Source organism: Camponotus vicinus, unplaced genomic scaffold, assembly GCF_025532165.1.
Source record: "Camponotus vicinus isolate PSW18456_S1 unplaced genomic scaffold, iyCamVici1.0 SCAF_1, whole genome shotgun sequence".
In the NCBI taxonomy this organism is placed as follows: Eukaryota; Metazoa; Arthropoda; class Insecta; order Hymenoptera; family Formicidae; genus Camponotus; species Camponotus vicinus.
Window position 1 is genome coordinate 17,275,869 of NW_028141945.1, and position 20,940 is coordinate 17,296,808.

Consider the following 20,940-nt stretch of genomic DNA (forward strand, 5'->3'; position numbering starts at 1 on the left):
GACCCAATCTATCATTACTTTTCGTTTGATCACTTAATAATCACACACTACAAGCGGTTTACCGCTTCTCTTGTACCGAGACATTTTTGCTTATTTTTTAATAATTATTGCGAATTTTGCAAAATGGTAGAGGACTTTTTGTCTCAGTTTGACCCAATCTACTATTACTTTTCGTTTGGTCACTTAGGAATCGGACACCCTGTATATATATATATATATATATATAGTATATAGCAAACATCACAATATCCAATTAACTGACTAATAACAAAATGAAAATATGTATTATTATCTTATGAAATTATCTATAATGTAAAGTTAATAAGTAATCAAAAGAGAAATCTTTCTGTAATGACATATAACAAAATGAAAGTTATACAGATTTCGGAATCTTACATAATTAGGAAAGACTTGTCTCGCAATTCAAGATTAGCTGTTCCTAAGTGTAAAATATAATTATTGCATTACTTGGACTTGTAATATTTATCTCAACATTAGTTATCAATTTTTGAACAATTTAGAGTGATGTTTTCCAAAAAACGAGTTCAACAAATACGATATGAGAGCATGTAGAACGAATTATATATTATACAGATAACAATATAACAAAATAAAATTAATGTGATTCATAGCTATGGTAAATAAAACATTCATAATGCATTTTATAAAACTGGCAGTATTAAAGTAAAATTTGATATACTGAAAAGAAATAGATAGTAATTCTAGTTCTGTTGAAAATTTTTATAATGTAATGAAATCACATATATATGCATATCAATATTTTATCCACTTTATATCAGACAGTATGCTTTCGAAAGTGTTTTGTGAGTATATCTTTTAAATATAGATTAAATCCATATTAATTTATTTTAATGCTATAGACACAGCAAGAAAGATTTATTTATATATATTAATATGTAAACATTTTTTAGATTTTTATACTAGTGAAATAGCCAAGGCAGCAACAAATTAAATTTTTTGCAGAGTAAAAACATCAGTTTTTGAGCGAGATTAAATAAGATTAAGATATTTATAAACATATTTGTTGCTTCAATGGCTATATAAGCAGTTTTTATTGACCAATGCAGTAATTTAAAATTGTTGAATCTTGTATAACAAATATGACATATAAATTTATTCCTTTTTCCCATATTCAATATACCTATACTAATAAATACTTTTAGATTTTTAGATATAAGATTAGAAATATAAACCAATAATATGAATGTGACAAGTTATAACGTTGTCCATGATATATTGTAAGTAGATATTACAAACCTAGTAAATTGTAAAAAAATAAATAATATCTTTCTGGAAAAGTACTATGATCTAGTATATATTACAATTTAATAATCATAATCTGCTCATATAATTATATCCTAATTCGAGACTAAAGTTTGATTTAAATGTGCGCTACTTGTTTTAATCTTTTCATGTGCAACTCTGACCATTAATATGGAATACGTAATTTCTAATATAATTTTATTAAATTTGCACCTGCGTTTACACATTTTTAACTATGTAGTACGAAAGCTAATTTTACAATATATAATTACATATATAAATTTATACACACACACATTCACAGACATGAACAAATTACTACAAATTATTTCTTTTAAATACTATATTATTTTAAATGTCGTAATTTGTTACTTAAAAATAATTTTATTCTTATAATGGAATTTCCATGATCAAAACTAAGATTGGTGCTTAAATAGGCAGTATCATAATCATGCATAAGTTGCATTATACATAATTACATACATCAATAGTGGATTAAGTAAATCATGAATTATTGAAACTCTGCTGTAATCAAAATAAAGTGAAAAACGTTACATTAAAGAACCCCGCACTAATCATATGGAAAATCTATTCCGGTAAAATCAATTGATTTTTTCATATGTTGTAGCTTATAACCTACTGAACAAAATATGTAATGGGCACAAAGCTCAATAATGGACAGTTATCGAGTTATAACCAGTCAAATATGAAAAATTCGGGCTGCCGAATAGTCAAATCTCAGAAAGTATTGATTTTTTGGAAAAATGTTTGAAACAAAAATAGTAGGGTTTTACAAAATCTGTTAGCTAGTGACATTATTTTTGAATTTTGAATAACCTTGAAAAGCTCCGTGAACAATACAAATCTTTATCTCTGCTGTGACACACAAAGATTTTTGTGGAAGATTTTTGTTCACGGAGCTTTTCAAGGTCATTCAAAATTCAAAAATAATGTCACCAGCTAACAGATTTTGTAAAACCCTACTATTTTTGTTTCAAACATTTTTCCAAAAAATCAATACTTTCCGAGATTTGACTATTCGGCAGCCCGAATTTTTCATGTTTGACTGGTTATACTCGATAACTGTCCATTATTGAGCTTTGTGCCCATTACATCTTTTGTTCAGTAGGTCATAAGTTAACATATGAAAAAACCAATTGATTTTACCGGGATAGATTTTCCATATGATTAGTGCGGGGTTCTTTACATTTTCTAAATCTATGTACTAAAATCAATCTCGTTTAATCAAACAGTGTGCTTTGTTCTACATGTTTTCTAAATGAGATTGAATAAAAATCAAAATCATTCGAATTATCTCGAATTAATGAAATGAATTATTTCGATTTAATGAAATAAAATTTTTTATCAATAACAGTATAGTAGACATATATATACTCTTCCTTTGTGCCTTTTCCTTTTCTCCACATAATGTATTATATTTTCTTTTAACTTCTCTTTTAGATACCATATATACAATGCCTTAACATTTACTATTGTATATGCATTTTCAGATATATCATAAAGACACACACACACACACGTCTCTTTATATATTTGTACATTTCATTTCTAATAAACGAAGTTAATGTTTAACAAAATTCCAAATGTAGTTGATGTTTAACATAACATTATATCTCAATTTTGATATGCATACGCATTTAATTTTTCAGTAACTTGAAAAAATATTTTAAAGATATATAAAATTATTGTAAGATAGTATAAAGGTACTTATATAAAAATTATGATGGTACATGATGGTAGGCGAATATACATGTATGTATATAATTTCTAAAAAGTATTATACACATATCTTACATCTTTTTCATATATAGGATATTTTTATTTCTTTCATTTTTAATATTCACTGTTCTACACAAATCTCTCTTTCTCTCTCTCTCTCTTATGGGGAGAGTAAAGATAGGGATGTGTATGAGGGAGGAGATCAGGCGTGTCTATATGCTCATTTGATCAACAAACAGAATCCATCTGTGACAACGAGATCCATGCATATCCTGTGTATAGAGCATTCACACATTTTTCAGTTCAACAAATAATTGCTAGAAAACAATATTCGTGGACTAGAAAAATGTGAGGCACAAGTGACTAGATCCGAAATAGAATCCGAGTCTTTCGCTTTTCGGGCAACTGCTCTAAACCGAGCTATCCAGACCTCACGCCACTTTTTAACACAATGATATGCGATGTTGGGATCTCGCTTGATGGATGCAATGTCAATTGCCACGGAGGACCTCTGAAAGGTCGCTCGCTGATCAAATGAGATATTCGCGTGCTGGCTTCCATAAGAAACGGCACTGATAAGCACAACGCCAGATCACATCTCTCAAGATCCCTCTACTAAATAATAATAATATTCCCACCTATCTACGCCAATGGAAAATAATATTAAAATAATATTAATAATATTAATTCTTTATAAATCTACATTATTCAAATTAGCTGCAGATCCTGTTGGTAAATCTGGTGGTACAAACTTACCAATAGGTTGTATTGCTTCGCGTTGTTCGGCTAACTTTTTCATTTCTTGTCTAAGTTTATCTAAAATAGCATGATTCGGCTGATTAACAGCAGCTTTACCCTGTAGAAGAGTTATTTCTTGCTCCAATTGTTTCTTTTCCTTAAAAGACTTTACACTTCGTGATCCATAAAGACGCAACAAGGAACCCCAAGACTGTATATGCGGATGTATAAGCTGTAGTATCGCTTGCGCCGCTCGCTGTTTACCATCTTTCTTATTACGACAAACCTATAAAATATATACAAAATATTATATACTATAATATATACTATACTATAACAACGATTTTAAAAATAATATATATATACAGGGTGAATTTTAATGGTTGTGTCAATCTTTTTATCATGCGGGAGATTACCGACCGCAATTGTAATAAATTGATCAGTACATAGATGTCAGATAATTAGATCGGCCGTATCGAAGGCCGGAATATAATGTGTACAATTAAAACAAGTTAAAAGCTAAAATTATGTGTGTAGTATGGATTTATTTTTATTATTAAAGCTACGTATTTATTATTATTATTATTATTATTAAAGCTACGTATACATATTCGATATATTAAAGCAGTAAGAATACATATTTAAAAATTTAGTTCAAATTTAACACTTTAATGTTTCATGTAAAACTTTATTTCAAATTCCGCATTTATTTTTATGATAAATTTTTATTATTGTTTTATACGCTAAAGATATGTAGCATTTCTTCCTTCTTGAAATAAAATTACGCAACTGTTCCATGAGAAATACATTCTTATGAAACAATTGCGTAATTTTAATTTAAGAAGGAAGAAAATTTTTTGCTGCGTATTTTTAGCATATAAACAATAATAAAAATTTACCATAAAAATAAATGCGGAATTTGAAATAAAGTTTTACATGAAACATTAAAGTGTTAAATTTGCACTGAATTTTTAAATATGTATTCTTACTGCTTTAATATATCGAATATGTATACGTAGCTTTAATAATAATAATAATAATAATAATAATAATAATAATACCCATACAGCACACAAAGATTGCATACACATTGCAGCAATCTTTCACCGCAATATTGTAACGTTGCAAATTCATTGCAAAATGTTGCTGCACCATTGTTGTGGGATTGCAATGTTAAAATGTCCGCTTTTAGGAATATTGCAATGTAAGATTGTAGCAATGTTACGGTGCAACGTATTTGTAATATTAAAACGCGTTTTGCTACAAATGCAGACACCGTTTTAAATTTAATAAATAAACTTTGAAAATATAAAAAAATGTTTAAGAAAGATAGGAAAAAATGCCTTTAAAAAAACATCTATTAGTGTTTTTTATTAGATGTTTCTTAAATATTTATCTCAATATATACATACAATTATTTTACATACATTCGACACCAGAATATTTTAATACGTGCAATAAATGAACTATTTCCTATTTACTCATTCAATTGAGAAAAATCTGTTTAATATTCTGAAACTCAATGAGAGATCCAAATTATTAAACAAATTATTTGTTTAATAATCTAGATCCCTCATTAGAGTCAGAATATTAAATAAACCAAGTCAGTTTATCAGAAATTAAACTGACACAAGACAAGAAATATAATTACTGCATTAGTCCTTTGTAGACCTTATATCCACTTTAGATGAATTCGAATACGAGTTAGTTAAATTTGGTGTCGCCGCGTAGCGGCAAGTAAAGAAACACATGTTATACATTTTCGCTATGTTAAAACGTTGCTGCAACATTGCCAAATTAATATTACAAAATAATGTCTCTGCATTATTTCTGCAATATTACACTGCAGTGAGCAATTTTGTAACATTGCAGCAATGTTGATGCAAGCTTCTGTGCTGTATGGGTAATAATAAATACGTAGCTTTAATAATAAAAATAAATCCATACTACACACATAATTTCAGCTTTTAACTTGCTTTAATTGTACACATTATATCCCGGCCTTCGATACGGCCGATCCAATTATCTGACATCTATGTACCGATCAATTTATTACAATTGCGGTCGATAATCTTCCGCATGATAAAAAGATTGACACAACCATTAAAATTCACCCTGTATATATATATATATATATATATATATATATATATATATATATATATATATATATATATATATATATATATATATATATTAATATATACAGGGTGTCCCATTTTAAATAATACGCTCAAATATCTCCGAAACGGTGCGTTAAATAAAAAATGTTTCAAACAAAAGTTGTATGGCTTGCAGGGGACCATCAGATGGTGGCAATGATTTGACCTTGGAGAGTCATTTGAAGGTCACGTGAAGGTCACCGTCAATTTTTTAAATGAAACCCCTTACTTTCTATTGCATATTCTTGTAGCTTATCTCGAGAGCTTTCCAAAACACTTTAATTAAGTATCTTTTCGTTAAGTACTTTTTGAGTTATGAGGCTTGAAATAATTTCTTAATTTTACACAAACCATAAAATATCTAGTAAAATATTCATTTTTCGATTATCTTACCTTAATACTTTTATGTACAAAATAATGAGAGGAATCAATTGGTGTAAAGAAAACACATAGTTGTTTTGAAGAAAAAATATGTAATTTGCAATTAACAATTCCATATTTTTTCTTAAAAACAACTGTATTGTTTCTTTACACCAATTGATTCCTCTCATTATTTTGTACATAAAAGTATTAAGGTAAGATAATCGAAAAATGAATATTTTACAAGATATTTTACGGTTTATGTAAAATTAAGAAATTATTTCACGTGACCTTCAAAGGACTCTCCAAGGTCAAATCATTGCCACCATCTGATGGCCCCCTTAAAGCCATACAACTTTTGTTTGAAACATTTTTTTATTTAACGCACCGTTTCGGAGATATTTGAGCATATTATTTAAAATGGGACACCCTGTATATATATATATATATATATATATATATATATATATATATATATATATATATATATATATATATATAATGTCTTAGTACAGATATAATTTTTTACTTAACATTAGTAATTCTATTTATATATAAACAAAGAAAACTTACGACGGTAGCTTCATGTTTTCCAACTGTCATTGTAAATTCATTCCGTTGATGCTTTAATGTATTGACTGAATAATTAATATGCATGTCTCCCAAACCATAATTTCTTTGAAGACAAGTTATCAAAATAGCATGCGGTGAAGGCTCCGTTGTTTTCGCACAGAATTCCGCGACACGTGGATCCGTGATAGATATTTCGTCGAAAAATGAGAGATCCGCGTCGGAATTCCCTCTAGATGCTTTTATCGTACGACTAGCGTTATTTGATCCGGTATCTCCGCCGCTATCCCCGGAAATTTTATCCTTCATTTGAGGAATTAAGATTTCAAGCGTTTTCCGAGCTGCGTTAGCCTTTGCTTGTTTCTTACTGCTACCAAATCCGCTTCCGTATTCCATGTCATTGATACAAACTACCGCGGAATACGGTGTCGCCGCGTTTTCTGCAATAAAAATATATCAATTTCATCTTAGTAATAAATTTTGCAAATAAACTTAATATAATAATAATGAGTACTAAATATATAATTACATTTTTACATTATTAAATAATGTATAATGTACCTAATTCTTTAAATTTATATGTCGGTTGTTTCTTTAGCGCGTGTTGTACATATTCGTGAAGAATACAGACATAACTTTTGCCGGATGGATTCATTATCCAATGCTTTGCAGGTCTCTGTCCATTATCATCTCCAGCAGTACTTCCACTACCAGCTGTACTGGAACTACTGACAGGGAAAGTGATTAATTTTGTACCATCTGGTAAAGTTGGACGCTCAAGTTGCTTACGATGTTTTTTATTCTTCGTAAATTTCCGACGCGCTGACCAAGATCTAAAATAGTAAAATTAGTCAATATCGACAAAGTAAATTTTTCCCATAATATAACCATCTTATATGATCTCATTTGATACTTACTGAAATCTCATTACTTTAATAGATTTGAAACGAAACAAAGATTGGCAATAATTTCTCAATTGCTCACTATCTAACGAATGAGCCGCACGATTCTCTTGTATAGTTTCAATTTTTGCACTAGGAAGACTACAAGTTTCAGCATTTGGTGTACGTTCCATTTCTTTCTTTTGCTCCTCTTCTTCTTCTATTAACGCTCTTTTGTACTGAAGGCAAGGTATGGCACTTACAGGAACTTCGTGCTTCCTGACGCTGCCTGGACCGAGAAAATACGGCTTTGCTAGAGTACAAACTCTGCTTTGTTTATGAAGATATAATGGCATTCCACTATTGTGCGTCACTTGTACCCAACCCTCAGGAAGAACATCAAAATGATTATGTCCAATTTCTAAAAGAAAGACAAATAAGAATAACATGAATACAGTGAATATAGGAGATAAAAATATAATACAATACGAGATTACAATTTATTTGTAAACAGATACAAAAATTTACAAAATTTATGTACTATGTGACATATGTACTTACATACCATCTAAAACGAGTTTTTCCTTTTCCTCATAGGGTAAACTATCTTTTTTGTCTCTCCTTTTTCCTTTAAATTCCTCGGGTAAGCCTAATACATAATATTTAAAGTAAGAAAATAAAAACTTGAGAACTATGTATTATATATTAAAAAAAGAAATCGAATAATCTTACTCTCTTCATTATAAAGATAATCTGATTTCGAAAACATAAAGTTAATTGTCCCATTTATTGAATTTGTACAAACATTGAAACATACCTTCTTCTAGCATTGCTTCAATTTCTTCATCCGGCACATCAGAATCCATACTCTCATCTGTATCTGAATCACCATCAGAACCATCATTCTGTTCTGGATGACGATCTAGATCATCCAGTACATCAAATTGTCGTAAATCATCAGAAGTAGTATTCATATCTATGTTATGTTCTGGTGTTCCCACTAGATATGAACCATTATGTAAAGCATCTTTGTCAGTTATATTTTCTCCATCCATAGTATCGCTACAATGACTATCATCTGGCATCCCACAAGACATAATACTGTGATTTAATTCTGTTGACTTTGTATACAGTGGCTCCCAATTTCGATTTTCGCGTTGTGGACAAGAAATTGTTCCGCAATCCAATGTACTCTGATTTTGATTATTTTCATTATTTTTTGATGTTGTAACTTCCATAGTTGCCTCTTCTGTAGTAACTTCCATTGTATATATGTGTGATGAAGTATCTGCTAAAATACTATAAAATGCAAATAAAAAGCTCAGATATTTAGGTGATAACTAATGATTACACAAATAACAGTAAAATAGACTTTTTACTTTCTATTATTTATCTGCCAGACAAAGCATCTGATTTATAGAACCTAAATATCTGAGTTCTAGTTATAATAATGATTTTTCACAATTGCATACACACATATATATGTATAAAATTGTAATTCTCTAAATGTAAATTAATGATAAATATAGCTAATAATAACAAATAATATCCAGTAAACTTAAATCCATAGATTAATACATATTAAGCACGTTGTATGGCCACACCACTTCCACCAATGACACCAAAGTCCAATCAATTTGAAACCAAATGGCAGTGAAAATTGGACATTTGCATTAGTGTTAGCAGTCTAGGGCCTATTACATATCCGTGAGAGTATATTGTACGAGTAAATCATTACTTTATCATCAGATTCTCTGGGTGGCTGAGAGTTCTATCACATTATTGAAACTCCAGATCTAGACAAGAACAACATTGAGAGATTGAACCTGTTACTAGCTGGAGTTCTGCGATAGTACTAATTAAAACCGTATACTTGGTCTTCAGTTTAGCAGACAAACATACGCTTGAAAATTATGTTTACTGAATACATACAAAAAAATCTCTTATGTGTCAACAAATAAGCTTTAAATATATAAGGTATAAACTTATGCAATACTGTTGGTCACATATATGATGTGCTACACAAAATGAATGATATTGTTATATAGGGTGTTTCATTAACTTTATTGTATATTTTCTAGAAAACTGTTAAAAATTAACTATAAACTTTTAAAGTTTTTTGAATAAAGAGCTCTTTCATATTATATAATAACCAAATTTAAAATAAAATAATAATTAAATTCTTATATATATACATCTTAAAAATTTTATTAAACTTGATAAATTTTTAAGTTATTTTAAACGTTTTTAAAATAATACTGCACAAATCACAGTCCCACAAAGTATAAGTATGTAGCGTTCTTCTTGTTACTCAGGTATTTAGAATTTCACGAGAAACATTTTGAACGTTTATTGAAATTAATTAATTAATTATATAGTTAATAATTAATTAATTATATAATGCGATAATTTTTGGGTCGAAAATGATTACGAGTGATATTTCAAGTTTTGTAACTATCGATGCATTATTATATTCCCACACCTATTGTGTTATTATAAACATTGATAAGATTAGTTGATAATTGTGGTCTACAAGTACAATAACTGTGATCACATTACATTTAATCGATCGAAAAAGACTGCATTGCTCACCATATCAACGATAACGAAATATTGAAATGTATGTACACTGCTTACCCACTATTAAATTTTATTTAATTCCACCTATACGTGAAACTGCACATAATTTCTATAAGCATCTATATAGTTTATTTTTATGACTGTAATGAAATTTATTATTTATTATTATTTATTAAATGAAGAAACAAAAATATACAAGGAGATACACGAAGACAATTAAGAAAAAACTAATCAGGTTAGATCATTTGGGAGTGAATAGCTACAGAGAGAAGAATGAGAGGTGTCATGGCCCGCTTTTAGGTGATCCCTGAAAGCGATACGCCCTCTGTGGACCTTAAAAACGTGCACCTAAACTACGAAGCCAAGGTGCACGAATGTTCTCAGAGGGTAACATATAAGGTGCACAATTTTTGGTTCTATTCCGTGCTATGTGCACAAAATGTCGGTAGCACCAGTGCTGTATAGCAAGGTGTTTACGTATATCAAATAAATTTTAATATAAATAAGAAATGACGAATTTGCGATCTTCTCACACTCTCTCTCTCTCTCTCTCTCTCTCTCTCTCTATATATATATATATATATATATATATATATATATATATATTGTGACCGTTAATTCTTTAAGGGCTAATGATGTTATGTGGCCGGTGTTTTTGGCCCACGGCACACCTTCGGCGCGATCTTCTAATATCAAAGAAAAGTGTTTCTTCTCCAAAGTAAAATATATGGGCGCCAGGTGCGGGAATCCACACCACTCTAATAAAATTTAACGTATCGGCAGTACACACAAAAAAAAATGCAAAGTTCTCAGAAAATCGCGACGGACGCTCGGCTAGCCCCGTCTCGAAATTGGTAGAGGGGCGGTCCGTTTTAATAATTCACAAGGAAGGATCGAGAATACAAGGTGGCTGCAAATAAAACATAATATTTTAGTAACAAGAATTAATATATTTAACATATGAATAAATTTCAACGGCGGACAGACTCGCGTAAATGTAGAACGATTTTATAATATTGATCATCAGATTATTAGCCGGCAGCGACGGGCCGGCATTCGAGCGCGATCACCGCGGTATCACGTGTCACGCGGCAGGAAGAAAGCGTAAAAGAAAAGTCCCGGAATTCCGCGCTAAACGAAACTTGTTAGAGTTTCGGCAGCTACGAATTCCCAAATAATTTTTAATAATGAACACCGCGGTTTTGGCTCCTTTAATGACATCTGTCTGTCGCAAACAAAATAATTAATTACAATAGTAGATCTACTCGCCGCACGCACAGTTAACAGAATCGATTATAGGTGCGAGTCGATTATTCAGATCTACTGCTTTAACGAAAGAATTGAGCGACTACTAACGTATCTAACATAGACGGTTGAATCTAGACATGAAAAACCATCAATAACAATAAAGTATCAAATGATTCGAGCCTCGGAAATATGCGAGCCGATGCCGCGACGTATTTGTCGGTTATTGGATATCGCAATCGCCTTTGTGTGTGTGCTCGTCGTATCGAAAGTTTAACAGGCAAAGATTTTCACAAAATCACAATAAACGCAACAAGAAAGACAATTAATTTGACTGTCGGCGCATACTCGGGAGAGAGGGCACTTAATTTTATTTGAGCTCGAACAAGACATGTCGGCCGGCCGCCATACGTTAATGCGCAATTACCGAAAGCATGAATTCGTCTCACGAAAAGAATTTTTGACGGCAGCAATTCGGCAGCGATCTTGTTCGAGCTACTTCTACCTGATAATCTAAACGATAAACGGCCTGATGGGGTCGACGCTCGTCTCACCGGTGACTCCGTGAGGTCCTCGGCGCCCTCGGCATCAGCGTGAGAAATCGATGGATTTGGGCCGTCGTACTCCTCGCCGGTCCGCCGAACAGTGACGAGCGGAAGGCGGAAGGCCCGTCGGATTCACGCCGGCAAGTTAATGTGCAATTAGGCCACTTGTGGCGCTTCCGCTACCCTCAGGATCGTCGCGCGTCTCAATTAATCCTGCGGCCTTCAGGGCCGTATTCGCGCCTGTCGCTCCCTGTCTCTTCTCTGATTATTTTTCTTGGCCCTCCTGTTGAAGCCCGGTGTGAGGGGTTTTTACGGTAGCCGCCCGCCGTAACTATTATGGTTCTTCGGTAGCGTTTAATTCGGCCGCAACGGCTCCGTTTTCGGGGTTCCGGAGTTCGATCTCATTTTTTTGATCGACCTTCCCCGATTGTTCCTCGTACCTGCTGAGTATAGGGAGGTTTACAGGGGCGGCAGCGAAGTCTTAAATTGACGTTACAATTTTAGGAAAGTAGAAAGAGAGGTACTTAGCTCGGCGTTCTCCTTCCGGTCGGCGCCTCCGCTCGTCCCGTATCTCTTGGTCCGGTCCTCTGCGCCGTGTCGAGTCACCGGGTGAGATTCCGCTAGCGTCCCCCATTACAGTAGCGTCTAATCTTAATATTACTATCGCCATAATAAAAAAAAATAAATTTTTACGCAAGGGAGGCGGGTCTACTCCCGCCCCCAAAATCCGCTCTCTCTCCCTAAATCAGGGGAGGACGAGGGCCCAAAAATTCCTCCCGGTTGGATCTCGCGATCCTTGTGACGTGCCGCCAGGCGTCACGTCACAATATATATATATATATATATATATATATATATATATATACATTTTTTTTTTTGATATATGAATTTGCAATGAGCAGCGACATATTTTTTCTTAAGAACAATTATATGTTTTTTTTACATTAACTGATTCCTCTTACTATTCTATGCATAAAATTATTAAAGTAAAATAATCGAAAAATGAACATTTTATCAGATATTTTATAATTTATATAAAATTATGTCAACTTAAAGAATCAAATATCTCGTTAACTGTTCAATTTTTGACTATACTATCTTTATAACTTTTTACACGGAATATTGCGAAGAATCGATTTATATAAAAAAATTAGGATGGTTCCATTAAAAAATATGAAGATAATCTTGAAATTTCTAAAACGCTTCCACTTACGAAAACAATATTACTAGCATATCATGGTCCTTTTAATCGTACAATTTTCGTAATTACAATTTTTTCATATCTGTAAAAATAGCGTAGATATTTCAAGTGAGCAAAGTTTTATATACATATATGTGTGTGTGTGTGTGTGTGTGTGTGTGCGTGTATAGCGTATACGAGTTATGTGAGCAAGCGAGAAGGTAATAAGAGAGAGCGAAATGGCAATAAGAGCGAACGAGATAGCAATAGCACGAGCAAAGAAGACTTGGAAATAGAGTCTTTCTTGCAGCCTGGCATACTATTTCTCTCTCGCTCGCTCCTATTACTATCTCGCTCGCTTCTGTTATTGTTTCACTCGCTCTTACGTACTCATATACTGTCATGCTCATCTCGTTATCAAATCTGCCGCTGGCAAGCAGCCGATGACAAATTATGACAAATAAATAAGTTAATTATTTTAAGATATATTTATAAGGGTATAGAAGTAATTTTAATGGAATAATGAAAATTTTGCGATTAAAATAACAAACACGGTATCAATCGGATAAACGTAGTTAAATATATAATCAAAATTTTTATTATCAGACCAATTAAAAATTATCCGATTTACGTCGTGTTTGATATCATTTTAATCGCAAAAATCTCAATAATTCATTAAAATTACTTTCATATCGATAAAATAAAAAATAAAAGTTTCAGTTTTTACTTTATAATCTCGTAAATTGCGAATGGATAGAGGAAGTGAAAAAGCCGATTGTAAGAGACTTCGGAATTCTTTGATGATAGGTTATCTCGCTCGCTCTCGACTCGCGGTTTCGCTGTCGCTCTCGCACTTGACAGGTCGTAAAGATAAGCGGACTCGGCTTCCTCGCGAATGTAAACATCTTATAAAATAAAAATCGGATAATTTTTAATTAGTCTGATAATAAACATTTTGATTATATATATTTAAATACATTTATCCGATTGATACCGTGTTTGATGTTATTTTAATCGCAAAATTTTCATTATTCCATTAAAATTACTCGCATACCCTTATAAATATATCTTAAAATGATTAACTTATTTATTTGTCACAATTTGCCATCGGCCGCTTGCCAGCGGCAGGCTTGATAACGAGATGAACATGACAGTATAAGAGTACGTAAGAGCGAGTGAAACAATAACAGAAGCGAGCGAGATAGTAATAGGAGCGAGCGAGATAGTAATAGGAGCGAGCAAGATAGAAATAGTACGAGCAACGAGGACTCGAGCTCGAGAATCGGATTTTTCTTGCGCGCTATTATTTTCCTCTCGCTCGCTCCTATTATTGTCTCGCTCGTTCTTGTTGCTGTTTCACTCGCTCTCGATTCTTGGGTCCGCTTATCATTCCGGGCTATCTATCACGACTGCCAAGTGTGACAGAGAAAGCAAGACCATGAGTAGAGAGCGAGCGAGATGACCTATCATCAAAGAGTTCCGAAGTCTCTTACAATCGGTTTCTTCGCTTCCTCTATCCATTCGCAATTCACGAAAATGTAAACATCTTATAAAATAAAAATTGAAACTTTTATTTTTAATTTCATCGGTTTGAAAGTAATTTTAATGAATTAAAGAGATTTTTGCGATTAAAATGATATCAAACACGACGTAAATCGGGTAATTTTTAATTAGTCTGATAATAAAAATTTTATAATTATATTTAACTAAATTTATGCGATTTATATCGTGTTTGATATTATTTTAATCTCAAAATTCTCATTATTCCATTACAATTACTTTCAAATGAATAAAAAATGCATTTAATTTTTTGACATATATTCGTGAATATTATAAATGAAGTCTCGTGTAAAAAACTTCGGAATCTGCGACATTGGGAATTTTTTCATTATTTATAATAATATACGACTTTAAATTGCCATAAAATAAAAACTAAAGCTTTGATATTTTATTTGATCTTTTTGATTAAAAGGGATTAATGAAATTTTTGAAATTGAAAATTATTCTAATAAAATATTGAGTTTAATGTGATTTCAATCGTAAAAATCAAATTAATTTTAAAGTTATGTTCAGTAAGATAAATTAAGTAAAGTACAATGCAACATTTTATACAATGTAGTCTTATTTTCAAAATTATAGTTTAAATTAGACACTATTAATTTATTAAAATAAAATTATAATTATGAGAAATTAAGAGTTTTATTATATACATGTACACATTGATTTTTACGATTGAAATCACATTAAACCCAATATTTTATTAGAATAATTTTCAATTTTAAAAATTTCATTAATCCCTTTTAATCAAAAAGATCAAATAAAATATCAAAGCTTTAGTTTTTATTTTATGGCAATTTAAAGTCGTATATTATTATAAATAATGAAAAAATTCCCGATGTCGCAGATTCCGAAGTTTCTTACATGAGACTTCATTTATAATATTCACGAATATATGTCAAAAAATTAAATGCATTTTTTATTCATTTGAAAGTAATTTTAATTGAATAATGAGAATTTTAAGATTAAAATAATATCAAACACGATATAAATCGCATAAATTTAATTAAATATATTAGGTGCGCAACTAAGTTCTCGCTGTTTTTTTTATGAAAATGCAACTTTATTGTGAAAAAATGGTTACAAATGAATCATTCAAAGTATTGCCCATCGCTAGCTACAACTTTTTCCCCATCTTTCTGGCAGAGCTCGAATACCGTTACGGTAAAAGTGTTCATCTTTTGAGGCTATCCACGAATCAAGCCATTTTTTGATGTCTTCATATGAGCGGAACTGCTGATCAGCCAGACCATGTGCCATCGAACGGAACAAGTAATAATCGGACGGCGCAATATCTGGGGAATATGGCGGGTGGGGTAGGACTTCCCATTTGAGCGTTTCCAGGTAGGTTTTAACGGGTTTGGCAACGTGAGGCCGAGCGTTGTCATGCTGTAGAATCACTTTTTCGTGCCTCTGCTCGTATTGTGGCCGTTTTTCGCGCAGTGCTCGGCTCAATCGCATCAATTGAAGTTGATACCGTTCCCCAGTGATGGTTTCGTTCGGTTTCAACAGCTCATAATAAATAACACCGACCTGGTCCCACCAAATACACAGTATAACCTTCGCAGCGTGAATATTCGGCCGAGCCGACGACGTAGAAGCATGACCGGGCAGTCCCCATGACTTTCTTTTCTTTGGGTTGCTGTGTAATGAATCCATTTTTCATCACTCGTCACGATGCGATGAAGAAAACCCTTCCTTTTTTGCCGCTGGAGCAGTTGTTCACAGGCGAAAAAACGACGCTCAACGTCCCTTGGCTTCAAATCATAAGGAACCCAAGTTCCTTGCTTTTGAATCATTCCCAACGCATGCAATCGCTTGGAAATGGCTTGGCGGGTAACTCCTAATGCTGATGAAAGCTCTTGTTGCGTTTGGCATGGATCCTCATCGAGCAATGCCTCCAATTCAGCGTCTTCGAAGGTTTTTGGCCTTCCTTCACGCGGACGGTCGTCAACATCGAAATCACCGTCTTTGAAGCGACGGAACCAATCACGGCACATTGTTTCACTTAGAGCAGCATCTCTGTAAACTTTGTGGAGCTCTCGATGCGCTTCAGCCGCCGTTTTCTTCGAATGAAAGAAGAAAATCAACACTTCCCGCAAATGACGATTATTTAGCACAAAATCAGACATTTTCACACAACCAAAAGTATATGACGCCAAAACAAAATCACTACTGTGTCAAAACGGTTTGTTTACCATATGTCTAAGCTTGATTCATGACGTTTTGGATATGTCGAAATCGACCAACACTTATTGGTGGCGCAATCTATTGACAAACAGCGGGAACTTAGTTGCGCACCTAATAATTATAAAATATAATTATAAAATTTTTATTATCAGACTAATTAAAAATTACCCGATTTACGTCGTGTTTGATATCATTTTAATCGCAAAAATCTCTTTAATTCATTAAAATTACTTTCAAACCGATGAAATTAAAAATAAAAGTTTCAATTTTTATTTTATAAGATGTTTACATTTTCGTGAATTGCGAATGGAAAGGAAGCGAAGAAACCGATTGTAAGAGACTTCGGAACTCTTTGATGATAGGTCATCTCGCTCGCTCTCTACTCATGGTCTTACTTTCTTTGTCACACTTGACAATCGTGATAGATAGCTCGGAAAGATAAGCGGACCCAAGAATCGAGAGTGAGCGAAACAGTAACAAGAACGAGCGAGACAATAATAGGAGCGAGCGAGACAGTAATAGGAGCGAGCGAGACAGTAATAGGAGCGAGCGAGACAGTAATAGGTGCGAGCGAGAGGAAAATAATAGCGCGCAAGAAAAATCCGATTCTCGAGCTCGAGTCTCGTTGCTCGTGCTATTTCTATCTCGTTCGCTCTTATTGTTATTTTACTTGTCCTTCTCGCTTCCTCACGTAACTTTCGCATTGCTTTTATACATACATACGTACATACATACGTACATACATACGTACATACATACGTACATACATACGTATATACCACACACACACGCGCGCGCGCGCGCGCGCGTGTGTGTGTGTATATATATACAGGGCGATCCTGAAAAACGTTATGTCTTTAAAATGACGTATTCCTGACACCATTCTAAGACAATTTTTCCTTTACCAAAATTTGATTTGAAGCGTAGTTTTTGAATTATGAGCAAAAATAGTTAGTAAATCACGCGTCGGGTACAGAAGGCAGGCAGGAGCGGCGCGGCGTGCCGCGAGCGCGGGCGCAGCTGACCGCCCGACGGGTGATTATCACCGCATGAGTCGCTAACTATTTTATCTTATAACATAAAATTATGCTTTAAATAAAATTTTGGTAAAGAAGAAAATGTCTTAGAATTACGTCAGAAATACGTGTTCCTTAAAATAACGTTATTTTAATAATGAAAAGTTGTTCCGGATCGCCGGCCGTCCGACGTTGCAATCAGCTGATTGCTACACGCGATGTGTGTATGGCGGAGTGTGTGCGTAAGAGAGAGAGAGAAAGAGAGAGAGAGGGAGGGTAGGAGGGACAGACATTCATACACACGCACGCACTTTTTTTCTCGCTCCCTTTCTCTCTTTTACGCAACACTCATACACTCTCTCATTCAGTCTCTCACTCACACTCTCTCGGTCACTCACTCACTCACTCACCTGCTTACTCACTTGCTCACTCACCTTGTAGCAGCGTAGCGAATCTTCATGCTATGTATTGTTGTTATCTGCTGCACGGTTATGATTGCTAGAGATGCGCGACACATCGAAATTTTTTCGATTATTAGTCTCACACTCGATTGACACAATACAGATTACACGATAACGAGTTTACTGTTTATTCACTCACTATTGATTTATCGATACCAAAAATTACTTTCAAAGAAACGCGAATGCAAACAGCACATGACTCGACGCGAAGCGACGGACCGCGGAGACTGCGCGACAACAAGAGTTATGTTGCCAGAAACGCGACACGCGACGTAATTAAAATTACATTATTCTTGCGATTGACTTAAATCTTCGCATCGTGAATGCAATAATTTCGAAAACGTAATAACGTACAACACATGCTTTTTAAAATAATAATTATTTATTATAATTAGAAATAGTTATTATTTATAATAAATAATTAATTTTTTAAGTATGTCATTATACGTTTCATGTTTTCTACCGCATTCGCAATGCGAAGGTTTTAGCCGATCGTTCGTCTTATCTCGCGTCAATCACGCGCCACGCGCAAGTCGTTTGTTAGATGTCGCGTGTCGCGTTTCTGGCAACATAACTCTTGTGGTCGCGCAGTCTCCGCGGTCCGTCGCTTCGCGTCGAGTCATGTGCTGTTTGCATTCGCGTTTCTTTGAAAGTAATTTTTGGTATCGATAAATCAATAGTGAGTGAATAAACAGTAAACTCGTTATCGTGTAATCTGTATTGTGTCAATCGAGTGTGAGACTAATAATCGAAAAAATTTCGATGTGTCGCGCATCTCTAGCAATCATAACCGTGCAGCAGATAACAACAATACATAGCATGAAGATTCGCTACGCTGCTACAAGGTGAGTGAGCAAGTGAGTAAGCAGGTGAGTGAGTGAGTGAGTGACCGAGAGAGTGTGAGTGAGAGACTGAATGAGAGAGTGTATGAGTGTTGCGTAAAAGAGAGAAAGAAAGCGAGAAAAAAAGTGCGTGCGTGTGTATGAATGTCTGTCCCTCCTACCCTCCCTCTCTCTCTCTTTCTCTCTCTTTCTCTCTCTCTCTTACGCACACACTCCGCCATACACACATCGCGTGTAGCAATCAGCTGATTGCAACGTCGGACGGCCGGCGATCCGGAACAACTTTTCACTATTAAAATAACGTTATTTTAAGGAACACATATTTCTGACATAATTCTAAGACATTTTCTTCTTTACCAAAATTTTATTTAAAGCATAATTTTATGTTATAAGATAAAATAGTTAGCGACTCATGCGGTGATAATCACCCATCGGGCGGTCAGCTGCGCCCGCGCTCGCGGCACGCCGCGCCGCTCCTGCCTGCTTTCTGTACCCGACGCGTGATTTACTAACTATTTTTGCTCATAATTCAAAAACTACGCTTCAAATCAAATTTTGGTAAAGGAAAAATTGTCTTAGAATGGTGTCAGGAATACGTCATTTTAAAGACATAACGTTTTTCAGGATCGCCCTGTATATATATATATATATATATACAGGGCGATCCTGAAAAACGTTATGTCTTTAAAATGACGTATTCCTGACACCATTCTAAGACAATTTTTCCTTTACCAAAATTTGATTTGAAGCGTAGTTTTTGAATTATGAGCAAAAATAGTTAGTAAATCACGCGTCGGGTACAGAAGGCAGGCAGGAGCGGCGCAGCGTGCCGCGAGCGCGGGCGCAGCTGACCGCCCGACGGGTGATTATCACCGCATGAGTCGCTAACTATTTTATCTTATAACATAAAATTATGCTTTAAATAAAATTTTGGTAAAGAAGAAAATGTCTTAGAATTACGTCAGAAATACGTGTTCCTTAAAATAACGTTATTATAATAATGAAAAGTTGTTCCGGATCGCCGGCCGTCCGACGTTGCAATCAGCTGATTGCTACACGCGATGTGTGTATGGCGGAGTGTGTGCGTAAGAGAGAGAGAGAGAGAGAGAGAGAAAGAGAGAGAGAGGGAGGGTAGGAGGGACAGACATTCATACACACGCACGCACTTTTTTTCTCGCTCTCTTTCTCTCTTTTACGCAACACTCATACACTCTCTCATTCAGTCTCTCACTCACACTCTCTCGGTCACTCACTCACTCACTCACCTGCTTACTCACTTGCTCACTCACCTTGTAGCAGCGTAGCGAATCTTCATGCTATGTATTGTTGTTATCTGCTGCACGATTATGATTGCTAGAGATGCGCGACACATCGAAATTTTTTCGATTATTAGTCTCACACTCGATTGACACAATACAGATTACACGATAACGAGTTTACTGTTTATTCACTCACTATTGATTTATCGATACCAAAAATTACTTTCAAAGAAACGCGAATGCAAACAGCACATGACTCGACGCGAAGCGACGGACCGCGGAGACTGCGCGACCACAAGAGTTATGTTGCGTTGATGAGAAACGCGACAC

At 34.0% G+C, this 20,940-nt stretch overlaps 1 protein-coding gene across 2 annotated transcripts; it reads right to left on the minus strand.

Moving 5' to 3' along the window:
* Positions 1-955: 955 nt before the first annotated feature.
* Positions 956-19,204, minus strand: Pasha (microprocessor complex subunit partner of drosha). Of its 2 annotated transcripts, none has more exons than XM_083077790.1 (7): positions 18,483-19,204; positions 8,553-9,034; positions 8,301-8,384; positions 7,772-8,156; positions 7,416-7,687; positions 6,858-7,294; positions 956-4,048 (listed from the first exon to the last, which is right to left on the minus strand). In XM_083077790.1, the coding sequence occupies exons 1-7, from the start codon at positions 18,563-18,565 to the stop codon at positions 3,716-3,718; spliced, it is 2,076 nt and encodes a 691-aa protein (XP_082933916.1). In that variant the 5' UTR covers positions 18,566-19,204; the 3' UTR covers positions 956-3,715. The 2 variants fall into 2 exon arrangements, with proteins under 2 accessions (XP_082933916.1, XP_082933917.1); XM_083077791.1 differs by lacking the exon at positions 18,483-19,204 and adding an exon at positions 10,373-10,746.
* Between the last annotated feature and the right edge of the window lie 1,736 nt (positions 19,205-20,940).

Coding starts and splice junctions, on each gene's coding strand:
- Pasha (XM_083077790.1), bottom strand. CDS start 18,565: ATGTGTCGCGCATCTCTAGCAATCATAACCGTGCAGCAGATAACAACA. Junction 8,385..8,552: donor TGAAGCAATGCTAGAAGAAG/GTATGTTTCAAT, acceptor ATTATGTATTAG/GCTTACCCGAGGAATTTAAA. Junction 7,295..7,415: donor ATATAAATTTAAAGAATTAG/GTACATTATACA, acceptor TTTTTATTGCAG/AAAACGCGGCGACACCGTAT.